General features: G+C 53.3%; 1 protein-coding gene across 5 annotated transcripts in view; it reads left to right on the top strand.

Annotated features, from left to right (window-relative positions):
- The window catches only part of madd (MAP-kinase activating death domain), a 51,193-nt gene extending 28,700 nt beyond the window's left edge, over nt 1-22,493 (top strand). Inside the window, exons 17-37 of one of the 5 annotated variants that reach the window (XM_056607333.1) lie at nt 1,562-1,670; nt 2,271-2,457; nt 2,759-2,909; nt 4,528-4,737; nt 6,025-6,075; nt 7,524-7,624; nt 8,316-8,399; nt 9,310-9,468; nt 10,631-10,757; nt 11,622-11,684; nt 13,484-13,604; nt 14,399-14,504; nt 14,595-14,705; nt 14,932-15,039; nt 15,288-15,452; nt 15,613-15,685; nt 15,810-15,916; nt 18,514-18,522; nt 19,084-19,153; nt 21,510-21,556; nt 22,027-22,493. In XM_056607333.1, the coding sequence (XP_056463308.1) occupies nt 1,562-1,670; nt 2,271-2,457; nt 2,759-2,909; nt 4,528-4,737; nt 6,025-6,075; nt 7,524-7,624; nt 8,316-8,399; nt 9,310-9,468; nt 10,631-10,757; nt 11,622-11,684; nt 13,484-13,604; nt 14,399-14,504; nt 14,595-14,705; nt 14,932-15,039; nt 15,288-15,452; nt 15,613-15,685; nt 15,810-15,916; nt 18,514-18,522; nt 19,084-19,153; nt 21,510-21,556; nt 22,027-22,167 (2,300 nt within the window). In that variant the 3' untranslated portion in view covers nt 22,168-22,493. The remainder of the gene's footprint in view (nt 1-1,561; nt 1,671-2,270; nt 2,458-2,758; nt 2,910-4,527; nt 4,738-6,024; nt 6,076-7,523; nt 7,625-8,315; nt 8,400-9,309; nt 9,469-10,630; nt 10,758-11,621; nt 11,685-13,483; nt 13,605-14,398; nt 14,505-14,594; nt 14,706-14,931; nt 15,040-15,287; nt 15,453-15,612; nt 15,686-15,809; nt 15,917-18,513; nt 18,523-19,083; nt 19,154-21,509; nt 21,557-22,026) is intronic. The other 4 variants (XM_056607331.1, XM_056607328.1, XM_056607329.1 and 1 more) reach the window with 4 other exon arrangements.
- Nucleotides 22,494-22,867: the final 374 nt, after the last annotated feature.

Raw genomic sequence — 22,867 nt, 5'->3', positions numbered from 1 at the left:
GCCACTCAGTGTCCTTACATCATACCACTCCCTGCCTCATGGAGCCACTCAGTGTCCTTACATCATACCACTCCCTGCCTCATGGATCCACTCAGTGTCCTTACATCGTACTGCCTCATGGAGCCACTCAGTGTCCTTACATCGTACTGCCTCATGGAGCCACTCAGTGTCCTTACATCGTACTGCCTCATGGAGCCACTCAGTGTCCTTACATCGTACCACTCCCTGCCTCATGGAGCCACTCAGTGTCCTTACATCGTACTGTCTCATGGATCCATTCAGTGTCCTTACATCGTACTGCCTCATGGAGCCACTCAGTGTCCTTACATCGTACCACTCCCTGCCTCATGGAGCCACTCAGTGTCCTTACATCGTACTGTCTCATGGATCCATTCAGTGTCCTTACATCGTACTGCCTCATGGAGCCACTCAGTGTCCTTACATCGTACTGCCTCATGGAGCCACTCAGTGTCCTTACATCGTACCACTCCCTGCCTCATGGAGCCACTCAGTGTCCTTACATCGTACCACTCCCTGCCTCATGGAGCCACTCAGTGTCCTTACATCGGGCTCCATCCTCCTGTCACCTTCTCTCTTAGTTCTGCATGTTGTTGCTGTGGTTGTTGTGGTTGTTGTGCAGGCTGTCCTTGTTGTTGTGCGATGCCATTGTGTGTTGTCACCACCAGCTGTGCTTGTGTGTGTGTTACTGACTCTTTCTTCACCCCGGTTGTTTTTACCACTAGGCCGTAGCAGTGGTTAGCGGTTAGCTTGTGACCCCGCCCCAGTAGAGTACCCCGTGTGTGCGTGTGCGTGTGTGTGTCCCTCTCACAGTGAGAGGGTCCTCTTCCTCCTTCCGTCATGGTGTTAGCGCTAGTTCAAAGGCCTCTCCTGGGGCTCCGCGCGGCCTGGCGAGCTAGCCCCTCTGCGGCGAGGCTAGCCCCTCTGCGGCGAGGCTAGCCCCTCTGCGCCGAGGCTAGCCCCTCTGCGGCGAGGCTAGCCCCTCTGCGGAGAGGCTAGCCCCTTTGCGGCGAGGCTAGCCCCTCTGAGAGGCTAGCCCCTTTGCGGCGAGGCTAGCCCCTCTGAGAGGCTAGCCCCCCTGAGAGGCTAGCCCCTTTGCGGCGAGGCTAGCCCCTCTGAGAGGCTAGCCCCTCTGCGGCGAGGCTAGCCCCTCTGCGGCGAGGCTAGCCCCTCTGCGGAGAGGCTAGCCCCTCTGCGGAGAGGCTAGCCCCTCTGCGGAGAGGCTAGCCCCTCTGAGAGGCTAGCCCTTCTGAGAGGCTAGCCCTTCTGCGCCGAGGCTAGCCCCTCTGCGGCGAGGCTAGCCCCTCTGCTGAGAGGCTAGCCCCTCTGCGGAGAAGCTAGCCCCTCTGCGGAGAGGCTAGCCCCTCTGCGGCGAGGCTAGCCCCTCTGCGGCGTGGCTAGCCCCTCTGAGAGGCTAGCCCCTCTGCGCCGAGGCTAGCCCCTCTGCGGAGAGGCTAGCCTAGTGCGTGGTCCTCTGTGACGCTGTGGCCCCCCTGTGGGCCCCCCCGGGCCCCAGAGAGCTCACTCCTCTGGCCCTTCTCAGGAGCCCGGGCCCCGCGTGCGCTGGTGGACCAGAAGTCATCGGTGATCAAGCACAGCCCCACGGTGAAGAGGGAGTCGCCGTCGCCCCAAGGCCGCATCAGCAACACCAGGTGAGGCCTGCTCAGAGCGTCGCTGGCTATGGCTGTGTGACATGTGATCGAAGCGCTTCTCAATGCAGGATATATTCCTTCACTGTTAACTGTTTGCACTAAGGTAAACAAACAATGGCAAACCTTATTCTACAGACGAGAAAAGTATTCTTGAAATGCAAAAGTGTAGTCTCCCAGCTGAAGATGGGTGGTGTAGTGTCTCCTCCCAGCTGAAGGTGTAGCTCTTCAGGCCCAGAGGGGTGGTGTAGTGACTCCTCCCAGCTGAAGGTGTAGCTCTTCAGACCCAGAGGGGTGGTGGTGTAGTGACTCCTCCCAGCTGAAGGTGTAGCTCTTCAGGCCCAGAGGGGTGGTGTAGTGTCTCCTCCCAGCTGAAGGTGTAGCTCTTCAGGCCCAGAGGGGTGGTGTGGTGTCTCCTCCCAGCTGAAGGTGTAGCTCTTCAGGCCCAGAGGGGTGGTGTGGTGTCTCCGCCCAGCTGAAGGTGTAGCTCTTCAGACCCAGAGGGGTGGTGGTGTAGTGACTCCTCCCAGCTGAAGGTGTAGCTCTTCAGGCCCAGAGGGGTGGTGTAGTGACTCCTCCCAGCTGAAGGCCTTCCTCCCGCAGTGAGAACCAGCAGTTCCTGAAGGAGGTGGTGGGCTCGGTGCTGGAGGGGCAGGGCGTGGGCTGGCTCAACATGAAGAAGGTGCGCCGCCTGCTGGAGAACGAGCAGCTGCGCGTTTTCGTGCTGAGCAAGCTGAACCGCGCCGTCCAATCAGAGGAGGACGCCCGACAGGAGGTCATCAGAGACGTGGTGAGAGGACAAACAACACTTCTCCTTAGTGTGTTTGCATGCCTTTCAAAATGTCTCGTAGCGTTGTTCAGGGTCTTCTCCTAGCTGTCTCTGTTGTGTACGGAGAATGGGTTAACCTAGTGATGGTTAGTGCTTGATACTTGGTTCTATGAACATCCTTACTGTGCAGACAGACATATATATTGTTTCTCCTATTGAAAAATGGACACATTGTAAGTCGCTTTGGATAATGGCGTCCGCTAAACGCCCTCAATGTAACTGTAAATGTGTGTTGCTGAGTGGTGTGTGTGTGTGTGTCCAGGAGGTGACCAGGAAGGTGTATAAGGGAATGCTGGACATCTTGAAGTGCACGGTGTCGAGCCTGGAGCACTCGTACACCAACGCGGGCCTGGGCGGCATGGCCAGTGTCTTCAGCCTGCTGGAGATCGCACGCACGCACTACCAGACCAAAGGTACCGCCACACAGCACCGTACTCTCCTCTACTAACCCCCACGCACTACCAGACCAAAGGTACCGCCACACAGCACCGTACTCTCCTCTACTAACCCCCACGCACTACCAGACCAAAGGTACCGCCACACAGCACCGTACTCTCCTCTACTAACCCCCACGCACTACCAGACCAAAGGTACCGCCACACAGCACCGTACTCTCCTCTACTAACCCCCACGCACTACCAGACCAAAGGTACCGCCACACAGCACCGTACTCTCCTCTACTAACCCCACTACCAGACCAAAGGTACCGCCACACAGCACCGTACTCTCCTCTACTAACCCCACTACCAGACCAAAGGTACCGCCACACAGCACCGTACTCTCCTCTACTAACCCCACTACCAGACCAAAGGTACCGCCACACAGCACCGTACTCTCCTCTACTAACCCCCACGCACTACCAGACCAAAGGTACCGCCACACAGCACCGTACTCTCCTCTACTAACCCCCACGCACTACCAGACCAAAGGTACCGCCACACAGCACCGTACTCTCCTCTACTAACCCCCACGCACTACCAGACCAAAGGTACCGCCACACAGCACCGTACTCTCCTCTACTAACCCCCACGCACTACCAGACCAAAGGTACCGCCACACAGCACCGTACTCTCCTCTTCTAACCCCACTACCAGACCAAAGGTACCGCCACACAGCACCGTACTCTCCTCTTCTAACCCCACTACCAGACCAAAGGTACCGCCACACAGCACCGTACTCTCCTCTACTAACCCCACTACCAGACCAAAGGTACCGCCACACAGCACCGTACTCTCCTCTTCTCCACGCACTACCAGACCAAAGGTACCGCCACACAGCACCGTATTCTCCTCTACTAACCCCACTACCAGACCAAAGGTACCGCCACACAGCCCCGTACTCTCCTCTTCTAACCCCACACGCACTACCAGACCAAAGGTACCGCCACACAGCAACTATCGCCCGGTGTATTCTTGGCCGTTTAGAAAAAGGGAAAATGGGAATGAAAGGTGGATCTTATCCAAAATAACCAAGCAGACGACTGCAAAACCCCTTTCACTGACCTCTGGATGTTCAGTATTAACCCGCCTCTCTCTGTCTGTCTCCCTAACCTGATGAAACCGGTCTGTCTCTCCCTAACCTGATGAAACCGGTCTGTCTCTCTCTAACCGGATCAAACCGGTCTGTCTCTCTCTAACAGGATCAAACCGGTCTGTCTCTCTCTAACCTGATCAGACCGGTCTGTCTCTCTCTAACCTGATCAAACCGGTCTGTCTCTCTCTAACCTGATCAAACCGGTCTGTCTCTCTCTAACCTGATCAAACCGGTCTGTCTCTCTCTCTAGCCTGATCAAACCGGTCTGTCTCTCTCTAACCTGATCAAACCGGTCTGTCTCTCTCTCTAACCTGATCAGACCGGTCTGTCTCTCTCTAACCTGATCAAACCGGTCTGTCTCTCTCTAACCTGATCAAACCGGTCTGTCTCTCTCTAACCTGATCAAACCGGTCTGTCTCTCTCTCTAACCTGATCAGACCGGTCTGTCTCTCTCTCTAACCTGATCAATCCGGTCCCTGCGCCCCCTCCCTCGGTCAGACCCTGAGAAGCGTAAGCGAAGCCCGACGGACGGCAGCCCGGGCAGCACGGAGAGCCCCCCGGGGCCGGCGCCGGCCCCCCGGGCCCCCCAGGGCCCGCTCGCCGTGCCGCGGCTGCAGCTGCCGCCCCCCCACCACGCCGCGCAGGGCAAGGGGCTCCGCAGCTTCGACACGCGCAGTTTGAACGAGGAGAACTTTATCGCCTCCATCGGTGTGTACTCCAGACACACACTCCTCCCCCCGCATCTGCATGTGCGCCGCGAGTCCCCCCTTCCCTGACCCCCCCAGGGTATGCTCACCCCCTCCTGAGTCCCCCCCCCCCCAGTGGACCCCCTGGGGCGTCTCGTATTCCACTCACTAGCCACACCCCGGCTTCACCTTCGACAAACAATTGGATTGAAAAAAGGAAATAGATGAAATGTAACATTCTGGGTCTGGACTACAGGTCTAGAGGTGGGGGTCACCCACTGGGTGCCCGAGGGTCACCCACTGGGTGCCTGGCTGGAGTGTGGAGGTGTGTGGAATATCGCCCTGACGACCAGCCTTGTGTGTGCTTCGGTTTCCCCTGAAGTCTGAGCCCCCCTCTTGTCCCTGTCTGACCCCTGACCCTGCTGTCCGACCCCTGACCTCTGACCTGGTGGTTTGCCTGCGTGCAGCCTGGAGCATGCAGCCTTGTGTTGTTCTGTCCTGATCTCTAAATCTGCAGTACTGGGCAGAGGTAGCCTGGAGCCGCGCATCGATGGATCGGCGCTCGTCTAGAACGCCTGACTGCAGGTTTCATCTGGTTGCGAGGTGCCGGTTGGACACCTCCCCCATCGCTCTGGCATGGAGGGTGGGCCAACCCGCTCCCCAGTAGACAGTCCCAGTAGAGAGCCACAGGCCACCGCTTGTGTCCTCCAGTGAATCCTACCGGACTGGTCAAAACCAACTAGTCCTGGGACACCTTTGGCCGCAGTGGGTTCTGGGTCTGTTTACAGGGGACGGGTTCAGTGAGACCACCCTCACCACCCCCCCAACCCCCCCCTACCTTCTAGAAGAAGCCCCTTCGGTCCCCCAGTGCCTTGAGACTCCTTGCATCCCTGCTTCTGCGACTGCCTCATTCCACGGCTGAAAGGCTTCCCACCGTCATCCCACGCTCCTTTACATCCCCGTCACCCCCCCTCGCACCCCGGCCCTGGGGAGCCGGAGGTCCTGAGGGTCTCCTGGTTCTCCGGGGCCGCGGTCCAGGGGGTCCCTGATGGGTTGTGATGTCGCCCTGTAGCCCCCGTTGAAGACGGGTCGTACCATCACAGTGGTCCGGTCCTCAGGTCCTCGCCGATTGGTGGGCTGCAGGCAGACATTACAAACCCTCCTCATTTGGTTAATAACATATTTGTTTTTGACGATGACTAATTTTGTTTTGTCTTCTTTTAACGCTCATCTCCCATACATGCCTTCTCTCCCAGCCTCTCTGACTCTCTCTGTCTTTCTCTCCTTGCTTGCAATGCATCTTGGGTAGAATTGTGGAGCAGGCACCGGGATAAGCAAAGTGCTTTGGAAAAACCACAGAGTAAGAGACTCGCACACAACAGAGGACAAAGTACCACAAACTAAAGATATAAGGGTTGTTGGTTCCCCCCCCCCCCCCGCCCCATTCAGCTCTGAAACATGACCTCGTTTTCTACACAAGACACTGATCGAGGTTTACAGAAAATAGATTCTATATAATATGAGGAAAAATCTTCCTTTTCTGACAACAGCTAGTCCAGGTAAATGAAGGTGTAAAATCAACTCATAACTCATAATATAAGAACTAATATTTATCATAGAGGTTTCCATCAGTATATCTCATATCAAGTATATCAAACAAACATCTGCTTAAGCGAGGGGTGACTGTTATTTTTTCAAGTGTATTTCTATTGAAGATGTAATGGAGCTCGGTCATTTACGAAAGGGATTCCTCATCACAAACAACAAACCAGTCTTCCTCTGGAATGTGGAATAAATCCTCAAACTAACCCATCCGGTCCTATAGTGTCAGGGAATATCTCTGCTGCATAAACCATTGAGTAACAGTTAGAAAAGGAGGAGCCTCGTTAGGGGGCGGGCCTCGTTAGGGGAAGGGACTCGTTAGGGGTGAGGGCCTCGTTAGGGGGCGGGCCTCGTTAGGGGGTGAGAGCCTTGTTAGGGGGCGGGACTCGTTAGGGGTGAGGGCCTCGTTAGGGGGCGTGCCTCGTTAGGGGACGGGACTCGTTAGGGGTGAGGGCCTCGTTAGGGGGCGGGACTCGTTAGGGGGCGGGCCTCGTTAGGGGTCTCCAGCGGGGAGGTGAGCCGCCAGACAGGAGCACCCTTGGGTGCTCTCCATAGGATGATAGCGCTGCTGTGTCTGAACCTTTGTGCTCTTATGTCTCCCGCAGTGTAAGCTCTCAGGTAAATGTTTCCTCTGTGATTGCTGATTGTCGTGGCTTTAGCCCAGTGCATCGTACGGTAGTCCTGGACTTCATTATTTCCCTGACGACCAACCTTAGAAACTTTAACAGCCATCATTAATGCTGTGTTATGAACAGTCAGGGGTTCAGTGATGATTGTACTGTCTTGTTGGGTGTGCATGCTAACTGCCTGTGTCTGTCTCTTCTGTGCACCCTGGGCCATGGGCCACTCGTATCTTGCAGTTTGGTTTTAATCAGTAATTTCTGCCTCCCGTTTGTTTTGCATTTACTGCTTAATATCTGTTATAACGTTTGTGTATGACTTGTGGCTACGACTCGTTGAGTCTGAGCAGGACTTCAGAGTGTTTTAAGATGAGCTGCGTTAGTGTTAATGCCCTCAGCAGGGTCCTCATCACATCATGATTAATGTGCTGCCCTCGGCGCCGCTACGGTGCGGGGCCTGCCGCCCCCTGCAGAAGGTAAGGGTGTTGGGCCCGTGGGGGGGGCGCCGGGGGGCCGGGGGGCCGTGGGGCCGTGGTGGAGCAGCAGCAGCGATACGGCCCCCAGTCACGGCTCTGTCCTCCTGCAGGGTCGGACGGGAAGCAGCCGCGCCCCGAGACCACCGACACCGAGGAGAAGAAATCCCAGATCAGCGCCGACAGCGGGCTCAGTGTGACCTCCGGCTCTCAGGTGACCACCTCCTCCTCCTCCTCCTCCTCCTCCTCCTCCTCCTCCTCCTCCCCCTCCTCTTTCTCCTCCTCCTCCTCCTCCTCTTTCTCCTCCTCCTCCTCCTCCTCCTCCTCCTCCTCCTCCTCTTTCTCCTCCTCCTCCTCTTTCTCCTCCTCCTCCTCCTCTTCCTCCTCCTCCTCCTCCTCCTCCTCCTCTTTCTCCTCCTCTTTCTCCTCTTCTTCCTCCTCCTCCTCCTCCTCCTCCTCCTCTTTCTCCTCCTCCTCCTCTTCCTCTTTCTCCTCCTCCTCCTCCTCCTCCTCCTCTTATTTCTTCTCCTCCTCCTCCTCCTCCTCCTCCTCCTCCTCCTCCTCCTCCTCTTGTTTCTCCTCCTCTTTCTCCTCTTTCTCCTCCTCCTCCTCCTCCTCCTCTTGTTTCTCCTCCTCCTCCTCCTCCTCCTCCTCTTTCTCCTCTTCGTCCTCCTCCCAGGACTCACTGCAGAAATGTCTTGGGTTCCATTATTGATGAATCATCCATTTATTGATTAATCCTCAGTCTCTGGGCTTCAGGAGATCCAGACCTTTGTTGATGCTATCTATACTTCATGCCTATGGTGTCTATGCAGAGTGTCAGAGTTAAATGAACCTCCTATCCCGTAACGTTAGGATGTGGTCGTGTTTGGCTGGTACTAACCCCCTCCTGTTCCTCTGGGCAGAAGAGCGACACGGAGTCTGTGAAGGGCACCGAGCCCCCGGCCCTGACCAGGAGCACCAGCCAGGACTCTGAGGCCAGCACCGTGGTAACGCCTCACCCACTCACCACTCACTCACTCACCCACCCGCTCACTCGCTCACTCGCTCACTCACTCACTCACCCACTCACTCACTCACTCACTCACTCACTCACTCACTCACTCACTCACTCACTCACTCACCCACTCACCCACCCACTCACCCACCCACTCACTCACTCACTCACTCACTCACTCACTCACTCACTCACTCACTCACCCACCCACTCACCCACCCACTCACCCACTCACTCACTCACTCACTCACTCACTCACTCACTCACTCACTCACTCACTCACTCACTCACTCACTCACTCACTCACTCACTCACTCACTCACTCACTCACTCACTCACTCACTCACTCACTCACTCACTCACCCACCATAAACCATTCATAAATGAATGGTTTATGGTGATATCTGCCAAATGAAGTAATGTGAATCAAACAAGATTGTATTATAAAATAGAATCTAGAAAATAAAATAGCTCATCATCATTCACAAGTTAAAACATCCATTTAAATATTTAGTCTCTGGTGTATTTCTACGCTCTGGTGACCCTGGGCCCTAATGTTGCAGCACTAACTCAAATGGGTTTCAAAGAAAACACAACTAAATGGACATTTACAAATGACTCAAACTAATGACTAATCCCTACTTCTGTGCTGGTCGTTCCCTGAGGGTCGGCCCCAGAAGAACATGGAGCTCCATTTATTTGGGATTGTCTGGTTTTTAATTAAACTCAAAGCGGGCTGTTTTGCGCATCATAATAATAATTTATTAAAGCACATTAATTAAAGGGATTTCAAGTCTGAACATTTTAGTTTTTATTTTTTCTATTAATTGTTTTTTGGATGATGTAGTGTTCTTCTAATCACTCATTACCCAGAATGCACCCCTCTCTGTGGCTCTCTGTAGATCAGCAACAGCTCGGGGGAGACGATGGGCGCGGACAGCGACCTGAGCAGCACGGCGGGCGACGGGCCGGGGGGCCGCGCCTCGCTGCACCTCGCCACCTCCCGGGGGACGCTGTCCGACAGCGAGATCGAGACCAACCCGGCCACCAGCGCCGTGTTCGTGAGTCGCTGCTCCTCGCCCCGATCACACCGAGCAGTCAGAGCACACCGAGCAGTCAGAGCACACCGAGCAGTCAGAGCACATCGAGCAGTCAGAGCACACCGAGCAGTCAGAGCACACCGAGCAGTCAGAGCACACCGAGCAGTCAGATCACACCCAACAGTCAGAGCACACCGAGCAGTCAGATCACACCCAACAGTCAGATCACACCCAACAGTCAGATCACACCGAGCAGTCAGAGCACACGAGCAGTCAGATCACACCCAACAGTCAGATCACACCCAACAGTCAGATCACACCGAGCAGTCAGATCACACCCAACAGTCAGATCACACCCAACAGTCAGATCACACCCAACAGTCAGATCACACCCAACAGTCAGATCACACCGAGCAGTCAGATCACACCCAACAGTCGGATCACACCGAGCAGTCAGAGCACACCGAGCAGTCAGATCACACCCAACAGTCAGATCACACCCAACAGTCAGATCACAGCGAACAGTCAGATCACACCCAACAGTCAGATCACACCCAACAGTCAGATCACACCGAGCAGTCAGATCACACCGAGCAGTCAGATCACACCGAGCAGTCAGATCACACCCAACAGTCAGATCACACCCAACAGTCAGATCACACCCAACAGTCAGATCACACCCAACAGTCAGATCACACCCAACAGTCAGATCACACCCAACAGTCAGATCACACCCAACAGTCAGATCAATTAATTCCCGGTCCTAAGGGCTGTGCCTCACAGCGATCCATTGTGCAGGTTAGCTGTGAATACATTCACGCTGGGAAGTCGAATGATTTCCACGTGTGATGGAGGTCAGCGTGTGTCAGAGACCCTGCTGATCTGGGTCACAGGCCAACGGGACGCGAGTCAAATTTGATAACCTGTTCATATCCAATCAGAAACAAACGCCTCAATGCTCTCTGAAAACACTCCTCTCTTGCACAGCAGTGATGACGATGGGGATGATGTTGATGACGATGATGATGATGACGATGATGATGATGACGATGATGATGATGACGAGGATGATGATGATGACGAGGATGATGATGATGATATTGATGATTATGACGATGATGACGATGATGACGAGGATGATGATGATGATGTTGATGATGATGATGATGGATGTCTCTTCCAGGGGAAGACCCACAAGCTGAAGGTGGCGTCGGCCAAGGAGCCGGTGCGGCCGGTGAGCCGGGCCCCCCCCCCCGCCGCCCCCCTGGAGGACGTCAGCATGAGGATCTACCTCTGTGAAGGGCTACTTGGTACGCTCCGTCTGTTAGATCTACCTCTGTGAAGGGCTACTTGGTACGCCCCGTCTGTTAGATCTACCTCTGTGAAGGGCTACTTGGTACGCCCCGTCTGTTAGATCTACCTCTGTGAAGGGCTACTTGGTACACCCCGTCTGTTAGATCTACCTCTGTGAAGGGCTACTTGGTACGCCCCGTCTGTTAGATCTACCTCTGTGAAGGGCTACTTGGTACGCCCCGTCCTCTGCTCTGTCTGTAGGGGCGGGGCTCATGCTTCAGATCCTCATGATTATTTTCTTAATTGTAAATAAAATAAGAGTTTCTGCTCCTGCTCCACCTCCTCTGAGGAGCGCTGGGTTTGTGTCCCTGCTCCACCTCCTCTGAGGAGCGCTGGGTTTGTGTCCCTGCTCCACCTCCTCTGAGGAGCGCTGGGTTTGTGTCCCTGCTCCACCTCCTCTGAGGAGCGCTGGGTTTGTGCTCCTGCTCCTCCTCTGAGGAGCGCTGGGTTTGTGTCCCTGCTCCACCTCCTCTGAGGAGCGCTGGGTTTGTGCTCCTGCTCCTCCTCTGAGGAGCGCTGGGTTTGTGTCCCTGCTCCACCTCCTCTGAGGAGCGCTGGGTTTGTGCTCCTGCTCCTCCTCTGAGGAGCGCTGGGTTTGTGCTCCTGCTCCTCCTCTGAGGAGCGCTGGGTTTGTGCTCCTGCTCCTCCTCCTCTGAGGAGCGCTTGGTTTGTGTCCCTGCTGTGGATCTCTCTGCTCCTGCTCCCTGTGCTGCCTGGCATTAACCCACTAACCTCTTGGCCTGACCTCTGACCTGTCTCTCTACCTGTCGCCTCACCCCTCTTCTCCCCCCGCTGCTTCTGCTGGACGGCGCCCCCCGCAGGGCGGGACAAGAGCTCGGTGTGGGACCAGCTGGAGGACGCTGCCATGGAGACCTTCTCTCTAAGTAGGGCTCCCCCTCCAGGTGGAGGTGTCTGTCTGCTCCCTCTCCACCTCTCCTCCCTACTCTACTGTGTCTGTGTCTGTGGGAGGATGTGACTCCAGCTGCCCTAACACCACCTGCCCCCTGGCACATCTCTATTAACCCCCCCCCCCCCAGAAACACACTAACACACACACAAAGATTCTTAGAGCTATGCTCATGGTAAGTAGCCCCAGTGGGCCGTGGAATGGACATTACATCGCTAATGTGTCCATACATTAAGGATCAACATGGACATCCTGTTATCAATACATTATGGACAACATGGACATCCTGTTATCAATACATTATGGATCAACATGGACATCCTGTTATCAATACATTATGGATCAACATGGACATCCTGTTATCAATACATTATGGATCAACATGGACATCCTGTTATCAATACATTATGGACAACACGGACCGTCCTGTTATCAATACATTATGGATCAACATGGACATCCTGTTATCAATACGTTTATACATTAAGGATCAACATGGACATCCTGTTATCAATACGTTTATACATTATGGATCAACATGGACATCCTGTTATCAATACGTTTATACATTAAGGATCAACATGGACATCCTGTTATCAATACGTTTATACATTATGGATCAACATGGACATCCTGTTATCAATACGTTTATACATTAAGGATCAACATGGACATCCTGTTATCAATACATTATGGATCAACATGGACATCCTGTTATCAATACGTTTATACATTAAGGATCAACATGGACATCCTGTTATCAATACATTATTGATCAACATGGACATCCTGTTATCAATACGTTTATACATTATGGATCAACATGGACATCCTGTTATCAATACGTTTATACATTGAGGATCAACATGGACATCCTGTTATCAATACATTATGGATCAATATGGACATCCTGTTATCAATACGTTTATACATTAAGGATCAACATGGACATCCTGTTATCAATACATTATGGATCAACATGGACATCCTGTTATCAATACGTCCATACATTATGGACAACATGGACATCCTGTTATCAATACGTTTATACATTAAGGATCAACATGGACATCCTGTTATCAATACGTTTATACATTATTGATCAACATGGACATCCTGTTATCAATACGTCCATACATTATGGATCAACATGGACATCCTGTTATCAATACGTTTATACATTAAGGATCAACATGGACATCCTGTTATCAATACGTTTATACATTATGGATCAACATGGACATCCTGTTATCAATACGTCCATACATTATGGACAACATGGACCGTCCTGTTATCAATACATTATGGATCAACATGGACATCCTGTTATCAATACGTCCATACATTATGGAAAACATGGGCCATCCTGTTATCAATACGTCCATACATTATGGATCAACATGGACATCCTGTTTTCAATACGTCCATACATTATGGATCAACATGGACATCCTGTTTTCAATACATTATGGACAACATGGACATCCTGTTATCAATACGTCCATACATTATGGACAACATGGACATCCTGTTATCAATACATTATGGATCAACATGGACATCCTGTTATCAATACGTCCATACATTATGGATCAACACAGGGAAATATAAGATAAAGACAGTGTTCCATGACACGAGTTCCTGGGTGGAAGTTGGCTGTCATTAATAATCTGATCGCATTTGGTACTTAGTGTTCTTCAGTACGTCTATGTCTTAAGCCTTAAGTGTGTGTGTGTGTGCGTGTGTGTGTGTGTGCGTGTGTGTGCGTCTCCCCAGGTAAGGAGCGCTCCACGCTGTGGGACCAGGTGCAGTTCTGGGAGGACGCCTACCTGGACGCGGTGATGCTGGAGCGCGAGGGCATGGGGATGGACCAGGGCCCGCAGGAGATGATCGAGAGGTGAGCGCCTCACCTGGGGCGCGGAGGCCTCACCTGGGGCGCGGCGGCCTCACCTGGGGCGCGGAGGCCTCACCTGGGGCGCGGAGGCCTCACCCTGGGGTCTGGAGAGCGGTTTGACCTCTCCAAGCCTCTCTGACCCTCTACTGCCTCGGCCTCAGCGCATCAAACACAGAACAGCACTGAACTCAACATATTTAAAGAAACTATATATATGACATTCTCTCGCCTTAAATGTATAACGGTTTAAAATGTAGGATGCTATGTTAATATGGACTCTAGTTGCTCTATGGGTAGTTTGGTGACCAGATAGCATCTAGCTAAAGTTCTCCCCCAAAGCTGACTGAGGCGACTCTATGGAGCGCATAACTCTATCTCTATCTCCAGGTACCTCAAGTAGGGTAACCTGTAGTCTCTCTCTCCAGGTACCTCAGGTAGGGTAACCTGTAGTCTCTCTCCAGGTACCTCAGGTAGGGCAACCTGTAGTCTCTCTCCAGGTACCTCAGGTAGGGTAACCTGTAGTCTCTCTCTCCAGGTACCTCAGGTAGGGTAACCTGTAGTCTCTCTCTCCAGGTACCTCAAGTAGGGTAACCTGTAGTCTCTCTCTCCAGGTACCTCAGGTAGGGTAACCTGTAGTCTCTCTCCAGGTACCTCAGGTAGGGTAACCTGTAGTCTCTCTCTCCAGGTACCTCAGGTAGGGTTACCTGTAGTCTCTCTCCAGGTACCTCAGGTAGGGTCACCTGTAGTCTCTCGCCCCAGGTACCTCAGGTAGGGTAACCTGTAGTCTCTCGCCCCAGGTACCTCTCGCTGGGAGACCACGACCGCAAGCGTCTGGAGGAGGACGAGGACCGGCTGCTGGCCACTCTGCTGCACAACATGGTGGCCTACATGCTGATGCTGAAGGTAAGGGGGTCCTCAGCGTCTGAGGAGCCCAGGTGTTGGGCCCGGGGCTCAGCAGGTCATGTGACTCAGCCTCCCCTGTCCTCTGTCCAGGTGAGCAAGAACGACATCCGTAAGAAGGTGCGTCGTCTGATGGGCAAGTCTCACATCGGGCTGAGCCACAGCCAGGTCATCAACGAGCTGCTGGACAAACTGGCCGACATGGTAACCTTCTAAATACATATATATATAATTATATAGATATTATTACCAGATGGTCACCGTCGAGCCCTTTGTCTTACCTTCTGCACACTGCTGACTGGAACCAACTAGAATATTTAATGTGGAACCAACTATAATATCTTTAAATGTAACCACCGACTCTGCGGATCAGCTAACCTTGACCCTTTAGACTGATTATGAGGAGGTTTCTGATTGGTTGTGTTTCCAGAACGGCCGTGAGATACCCATAAGGCCGAGCGGCAGTCGCCACATCAAGAAGCAGACGTTTGTGGTGCATGCTGGGACGGACACCACAGGGGACATCTTCTTCATGGAGGTATTAATCCTGACTCACACGTGGTCGTCATTTTTAGTCTATGAAATGATGAACCCAGGGACCGGCCTTAACTTGAGGCCTTTGCTCTGCTGCAGAGCACATAGAGCTAATCGCTGGAGCCCAACTTTAGCATCTCCAGAGAACATCTCAAACCAAGCTGGGCAGCGTAACGTCCCCTGTTAAAACAGAGTTCCTGTTATTGGGTTCGGTGTCCTCTGTCGTTCCTCCTGAACGGTGTGCCTCCCCAGGTGTGTGACGACTGCATCGTGCTGCGCAGTAACATCGGCACGGTGTACGAGCGCTGGTGGTACGAGAAGCTCATCAACATGACCTACTGCCCCAAGACCAAGGTGCTCTGCCTCTGGCGGCGCAACGGCCAGGAGACCCAGCTCAACAAGTTCTACACAAAGAAGGTACGGCGGTGGCCACCAGCCCTCCCTGACCCTCGACCTCCAGGCCGGCCTCCTGTTTTACTGACCTCTATCAGAGGCGTGTGACCTCTGTCAGAGGCGTGTGACCTCTGTGGGTCAGGCATGACCTCTGTGACCCCTGATGTGTGCCCTCTGTCCCCAGTGTCGGGAGCTGTACTACTGTGTGAAGGACAGCATGGAGAAGGCGGCCGCCCGGCAGCAGAGCATCAAACCAGGTGGGGGGGCTTGGCCCACTGCCAGACACTACCTGTAGACTCCTGAGGGCCACGTCCAACCCTTCTTCATGTGGCCCTTCATCCACAACAAGGAGCTTGACCCCTGTGGCCCCTGTGTCCCCAGGGCCCGAGCTGGGCGGAGAGTTCCCCGTCCAGGACATGAAGACGGGGGAGGGGGGGCTGCTGCAGGTCACCCTGGAGGGCATCAACCTCAAGTTCATGCACAGCCAGGTGAGCGCCCCCCCGGGGAGCAGGGTACGGCCCCCCAGGCATGAGGAGGTCGTCCTCCTGGTACCCCCTAGGGGCCCCCACCTCCCTTATCACCTCGCTTGTTCTGCTTGTCCCCCCCATCCTGTGTTGTCCTCCTCCAAGGTCCACGTGCACACTCATGTCAACGTGCACTCTTTACAGGTGATGAGTCATGTCCACGTGCACTCTTTACAGATTAATTGAACGCTGTGCACTTTACAGATTATTGAATCTTCACGTGCACACTTTAGATTAATTGAATGATTTCCACATGCACACTATAAAACGTAATGAGCGATGTCCACGTGCACACTTTAGAATGATTGAATGATGCCCACGTGCACACTTTACACGTTAACTGAGGGATTTCCACGTGCACATTGTAGGGATTGATTCATCAGCTCCTGGTTTTCTGAAGGTGTCGGGGGTTTGGAGGAACCGTTTGAGTCGGACTTGTTGCTTTGTTTGTCTGTGTGTTTAACTGGCTGTGTGTTCCTGTCTGAGCGCATCTCTTCATTTGTTTGTGTTTTTTTATGTGAATGCCATTTTTCCCCATCCGTTTTCCTTTGGCGTGTTGTCCATGTTACCGTGTGTGTGTGTGTGTCTGAGGAAAGGATATGCTGTGTGTTCTGTGTGTGTCGGTCAAACAGATTACCTCAAGACTTTTCATTAATAATTGGCTTTTATAGCAACTTCCATTTATTTATTTTGCGTTTGGACCCTTGAACTTAATAATGTGTTCCATCCTCACGTCAATCCAGACGAGGAGAAACCAAGTTCAATACCCTGCTCACTGTAATCCACGCCAGGGCTCTGGTTCAAGGTTTGGAGGTTTAGGACAGGCAGCTCTGGAAGAACAGTGTCTTGTTCGCTGGAAGCCGTTGTGCATTAACCACTAAGCATCCCCACGCTGATCAGTAGCCAATAGCAGCAGCTCATCCCCATCATGTCATAGGTATTTGAAGTATTGCTACAAATAGCATTTTTCAAGCAATTTGCATTAGCACAAATATTCAGAAGAGTTTATTTCCAGAACAATTCACACTGATGTGTTAAAAGCCCTCCATGCATTCCCTTCACCTTTAAAGTCTGAAAGATGTCTCCTCTGGGCTCCATCTGTTCAGTTAAGGGGGAGGAATCCTGTTTCATCTAAAATTAATCTATGTTATGGCTGAGGTTCTTAGAAGGAAGGGGGGGGTTAATCCCCATGGTTACGACTAACGCCAACTTAGTGCTGGTGAGTTTGAGCGTTGTAGTGAGCGGTGTTGTGTATATGATAAGCCACACTGTGCTAACAGCCTAGTAGAAGCTAGCGGTCAGAGACCGGCGGTGTTATGTGACGATAACCTCGCCTCTGCTCCGTGAGGGGTAGCGGTCAGAGACCGGCGGTGTTATGTGACGATAACCTCGCCTCTGCTCCGTGAGGGGTAGCGGTCAGAGACCGGCGGTGCTATGTGACGATAACCTCGCCTCTGCTCCGTGAGGGGTAGCGGTCAGAGACCGGCGGTGTCATGTGACGCTAACCTCGCCTCTGCTCCGTGAGGGGTAGCGGTCAGAGACCGGCGGTGCTATGTGACGCTAACCTCGCCTCTGCTCCGTGAGGGGTAGCGGTCAGAGACCGGCGGTGTCATGTGACGCTAACCTCGCCTCTGCTCCGTGAGGGGTAGCGGTCAGAGACCGGCGGTGTCATGTGACGATAACCTCGCCTCTGCTCCGTGAGGGGTAGCGGTCAGAGACCGGCGGTGTTATGTGACGCTAACCTCGCCTCTGCTCCGTGAGGGGTAGCGGTCAGAGACCGGCGGTGTCATGTGACGCTAACCTCGCCTCTGCTCCGTGAGGGGTAGCGGTCAGAGACCGGCGGTGCTATGTGACGCTAACCTCGCCTCTGCTCCGTGAGGGGTAGCGGTCAGAGACCGGCGGTGTTATGTGAACGATAACCTCGCCTCTGCTCCGTGAGGGGTAGCGGTCAGAGACCGGCGGTGTTATGTGAACGGTAACCTCGCCTCTGCTCCGTGAGGGGTAGCGGTCAGAGACCGGCGGTGTCATGTGACGCTAACCTCGCCTCTGCTCCGTGAGGGGTAGCGGTCGCAGGTGTTGCTGTTAGTCTTCCTCCCCTCTTATCGTCCCTTCACGGAAGGCCGACGTTATTCAGAACCCACTGAGGATGGAACAGCCTGGGTGTACCGTTGGGGTCTGAGGGGCGGCGAGTGGAGCCGGGGAAGGTCTCAGAGTAGAGGGGGGGCGCGGTGTTGAGCGGAGGGTCGTTGGGTCCAGCCCTCGCTGCTGCTGGAGGAGGAGGCATGGAGGGCAGTCGGCGGGTTTAGACCCAATCAAAGGTGACCTCGGCACTGAGACTCAAACCTCTAGGCCCCTGGAAGTTATGTTGGTTCATCTCTGTTCCGATTTTTATACGATTGGTCGATTGTTTCTGCTAAATATTAAGAGGCCCCGGGGACTGTGGTTGGCTATTCTAGCCCCCCCACACCCCCCCGCCCCCCCCCCCCAGGAGGGCGTGTCTTTGCTCTTCTGTCCGATAATAATCCAACCCATTTCTCTCCCATGCTCTCTCCCCCTGCAAGGAGCGGAAGGTACACGGCCTCTGCTCTCATTGGCTCTCACCTTTATGTTGGGTTTCCCTGATTTAAACCCTCTTGTTGTTCTATAATTATTTATTTTTTTATTTATCTTTATCTGTTTTAGCTGTTGTAGTTGTTTGGCAAATCTTGATTTTGTGTCTGTCTTTTTTAACTGGAGATTCCATGTGTGCGTTAAATGGGCCATTGTGTATCAGAAATAAACATTTAGTAACAATTCAAATCTGAGAAAAATGCTCCAACCTCAAACAACTCGTAGACTATTGATACTACATTCTGTTCTGTTGACGCCTCTTCAGTGACTTAATGTGACCCATGTCCCGCCCACCATGGAAGCTTCCTGTAGTATCCCCCCCCCCCCCCCCTTATGTCATTAGCTTCCTGTGGCTTGCCTCCCATGTGAAGTCCTTTTCTTTCTACCTTCCCACCTGATAAAAAACACACTTCAGAGAACTGTTATTTTGATTCAACATGGATTGTTATCATTTGTAGCCGGTGTCGTTGAGTTTAACACTGTTGTCCTGTTTTTGTTTTTGTTTTCTGTCTGTGTTTTAGGTTTTCATAGAGCTGAGTCACATTAAAAAGTGCAATACAGTGAAGGGAGTCTTTGTCCTGGAGGAATTTGGTAATTACCCATCTATTGATTCTAAGCCTGTACCGGGCGCAGCAGTAACTCTGAGGCGAACCCCTTCAGTCCTTTAGGGGTCTGAACCCTTCAGTCCTTTAGGGTCTGAACCCTTCAGTCCTTTAGGGTCTGAACCCTTCAGTCCTTTAGGGGTCTGAACCCTTCAGTCCTTTAGGGTCTGAACCCTACAGTCCTTTAGGGGTCTGAACCCTTCAGTCCTTTAGGGGTCTGAACCCTTCAGTCCTTTAGGGGTCTGAACCCTTCAGTCCTTTAGGGTCTGAACCCTTCAGTCCTTTAGGGGTCTGAACCCTTCAGTCCTTTAGGGGTCTGAACCCTTCAGTCCTTTAGGGTCTGAACCCTACAGTCCTTTAGGGGTCTGAACCCTTCAGTCCTTTAGGGTCTGAACCCTTCAGTCCTTTAGGGTCTGAACCCTTCAGTCCTTTAGGGTCTGAACCCTTCAGTCTTTAGGGTCTGAACCCTACAGTCCTTTAGGGTCTTTGGCTCTGAACCCTTCAGTCCTTTAGGGTCTGAACCCTTCAGTCCTTTAGGGTCTGAACCCTTCAGTCCTTTAGGGTCTGAACCCTTCAGTCCTTTAGGGTCTTTGGCTCTGAACCCTTCAGTCCTTTAGGGGCTGAGGCAGCAGAAAGCCCTTCCTATCGGGGAGGGATGGGGAGGGTCTGTTGGGTTTGGGTTTTTTGTTTAGTCTTTAGGACGTTTTGGTCCATTTATTGATTTCCTGGCCGTAGGAGCCGTTTAATGGAGTTGACCTCTGTGGCTTCTGCTGACCCCTGCAGGGGTCCGCTAGGTGTTAACGAGCTATCTCTGGACACGCTGCTCTGATCGTTGGTCTCCTATGGAGACCAACGAGGCTTCATAGTGCAGCTCTGATCTCAACCACGACATCTGAAGGATAACATTTGATTCTCTGCTCAGGTTTTCCCTTCAACTTAGTCAGACAGTTAAAGCACTTCTGTTAAGCAAGTCCGATAGGGATTTAAAAGGCTTCTCTCCAAGTAAAACTGGTGCAGCGAAAGCCGTAATGGATTCAAGACAAGCCTTCAGCAGCATAAACCAGTTCAGCCTCCAGGTGCTCATTGAGCGTGGGCTTGTTGGGTCTGGCTCCTCTGGAGGTGAAGCTGTGATGGTATAAGAACAGTTAGCGAGGTTAGCCTAGCCTCAGGACGGGGCGGAGTTACTGCTGTGTCCATGTGCTGCTTTTGTAATGTTGCCCTCATCTTTGCCACTATGAAAACCTTCATTCTCCAGCAGGTAAAGTGTCGTCACCTTTCTCCTTATTTTGACCTTCCTCTTGACTTTCCTCTGTGTGAAGTACGCCTCCATCGACCCTCCCCCTCCCTCTCAGAGCCTCAGACACCTGTCTTACTGTCTCACCGCCTCACCCCTCGTGTTCTCAGCGCTCTGTCTGCCAACCGCAGTCAGTCTGCTAGCAGGAGTCTGTCTGCTAGTAGCAGCCTCTCTGCTAGCAGACAGAGCGCTGCTAGCAGCGCTCTGTCTGCTAGCAGCGGCCTATCTGCTATCAGAGGCCTGTCTGCTAACAGCCTGTCTACTAGCAGCAGCCTGTCTGCTAGTAGAGGTATGTCTGCTAGCAGCGGTCTGTCTGCTGTTGGTCTGTCTGTCTGCTAGCGGTCTGCCTGTCTGCTCACAGCGGTCTGCTTCCTTCTTCTTCTCTTTCTTCATTGAGGCAGCGAGTGTGATGTGTTGACTCCATGGCTCTCCTGGGTTCACGGTTCACGGTTACTAATGAAAAGTCAATCTGTCCGGTGGACGACGGACGGCGGCGGTCCGTTGGTCTGGGCTGTCGTTCCTCCGTCTCTCCTCTGTCTCTCTGGTCTCCGTGACGTAGCTCATCTTAGAGGATTCTGTTTGTTTCTCTACTGAGACGTTTGTGTTCCACTCTTATCCTTTCCCTGGGCCATGAATGTCCTTCATCAAACGCCACAGAGGTTGCACAACACACGTCTAAATATAAACACAGCCGGACGCCTCCGGGACGCTTCTGTTAAAGAGGAACTCTACACAGTCCCAAGAGATCTGAATCCGTTGGCGGTTCAAGATTTTGTGTAGGCATAGCTGACACAGAAGCTCACACAGACACACACACACTCACGCACACACACATGCAAACATGCACAAACACACACACACACAGTGTTACCTTCCGCACCCCAGGTATTGTGGAGGACTCTCGTGGCCCACAGCTACCTCTCGCCCATTATCATTCTGCCCCCCCCCCCCCCCCCCCCCCCTCAGCTCTGACTCTAGTGTAGATCTTCTTCATTCCAGTTCCTGCTGCCTTTGAATTCTCTGTTTTGTCTCTCGCACCGGCCTCGCACAGTTCCTGAAACTAAAGAAGTGGTGATCCACAAGTACAAGACGCCCATGGTGAGTGCTCTCTCATCTGCCCCCGGCCGGGCATGTGATGCTACCCCCCCCCCCCCCCCCCCCAGTTAAGGGCTCGGGGAATACCTGCCCTCTCATTTCCTTTAAATCCATTTGAATTGCATGACGGAGACGCCATTTTGAAGGTATGCAGGATTGTTATTTATTTATTCTGGGGTTGAGGACGCTAAGGTGCGGTTACAAAATCAACCCCAGGGATTGAGAGTGGACTATAAACAGCTCTGACATAGACAGTGAAAGTGAACATATAGAAATATGTGTATCAACAGTGTTGTCTTTACAGCTAATGTTCCCCCTATGTTATTTATTGATCACGTGTTCTAAATGTGTAAAGGCGAGTTGTAGAATGTTGTGATGCCCAGGGACCCAGCAGCCCTCGGGTCCCCCTGAAGGACGTCATGCGTGCTGAGCTCCTAAACGACTCCTCTCTCCGTCTCTCTGCCGCGCCTCAGGCCCACCAGATCTGTTACTCGGTGCTCTGCCTCTTCTCCTACGTGGCCGCGGTGAAGGGGAAAGAGGACGGCAGACCCAAGCTCCTGTCCCCCCGACCTGTGTCTCCCAGACCCCCGTCCCCAAGACCCCTGCCCAGCTAGTCCTCTCCGTCGGACCCCCCCCCCCCTACGTGCCTCTCTGCTCTCCCCTCTGACAATCCCCCAAAGCGTCCCTCTAAGCACACTCCCCTGACCCCTTTGACCCCCTTTCTTATCTGTGGTCGTCTGAACAGACCTAGAGGTGTTCCTAGGTCCTGGTGTATCGTGGTGTTCCTCCCCCCCCCTTGTAATTAAGAAATGAAGACGGAGCTGAACGCTGTCGCTCCACTACGGGCCCGGACCACGTCCTGTAGGGTCCCCTCGCCCCAGAGGAGACCCCCCAGGGCGGGCATCCAGGTCCTGTGCACCACCCTGAGACCCCCCCTCCCCCTGTGACCCCCCGCATGTAAATGCTTCTGTAAAGGTCCCAGTACTCCGTAAAGGCCCCCCCCCCCCCCCCCCCCTGTAAAGGTCCCAGTACTCCGTAAAGCCCCCCCCCCCCCCCCTGTTAGGTCCCAGTACTCCGTAAAGCCCCCCCCCCCCCCCCCCCCCCTGTAAAGGTCCCAGTACTCCGTAAAGGCCCCCCCCCCCCCCGCCCCTGTAAAGGTCCCAGTACTCCGTAAAGCCCCCCCCCCCCCCCCCTGTAAAGGTCCCAGTACTCCGTAAAGGCACCCGCCCCGCCCCCACCCCTGTAAAGGTCCCAGTACTCCGTAGAGCCCCCCCCCCCCCCGCCCCCGCCCCTGTAAAGGTCCCAGTACTCCGT

Source organism: Gadus chalcogrammus, chromosome 14 (assembly GCF_026213295.1).
Source record: "Gadus chalcogrammus isolate NIFS_2021 chromosome 14, NIFS_Gcha_1.0, whole genome shotgun sequence".
NCBI lineage: Eukaryota > Metazoa > Chordata > Actinopteri > Gadiformes > Gadidae > Gadus > Gadus chalcogrammus.
This window is presented reverse-complemented; position numbering and strand designations above follow the sequence as displayed.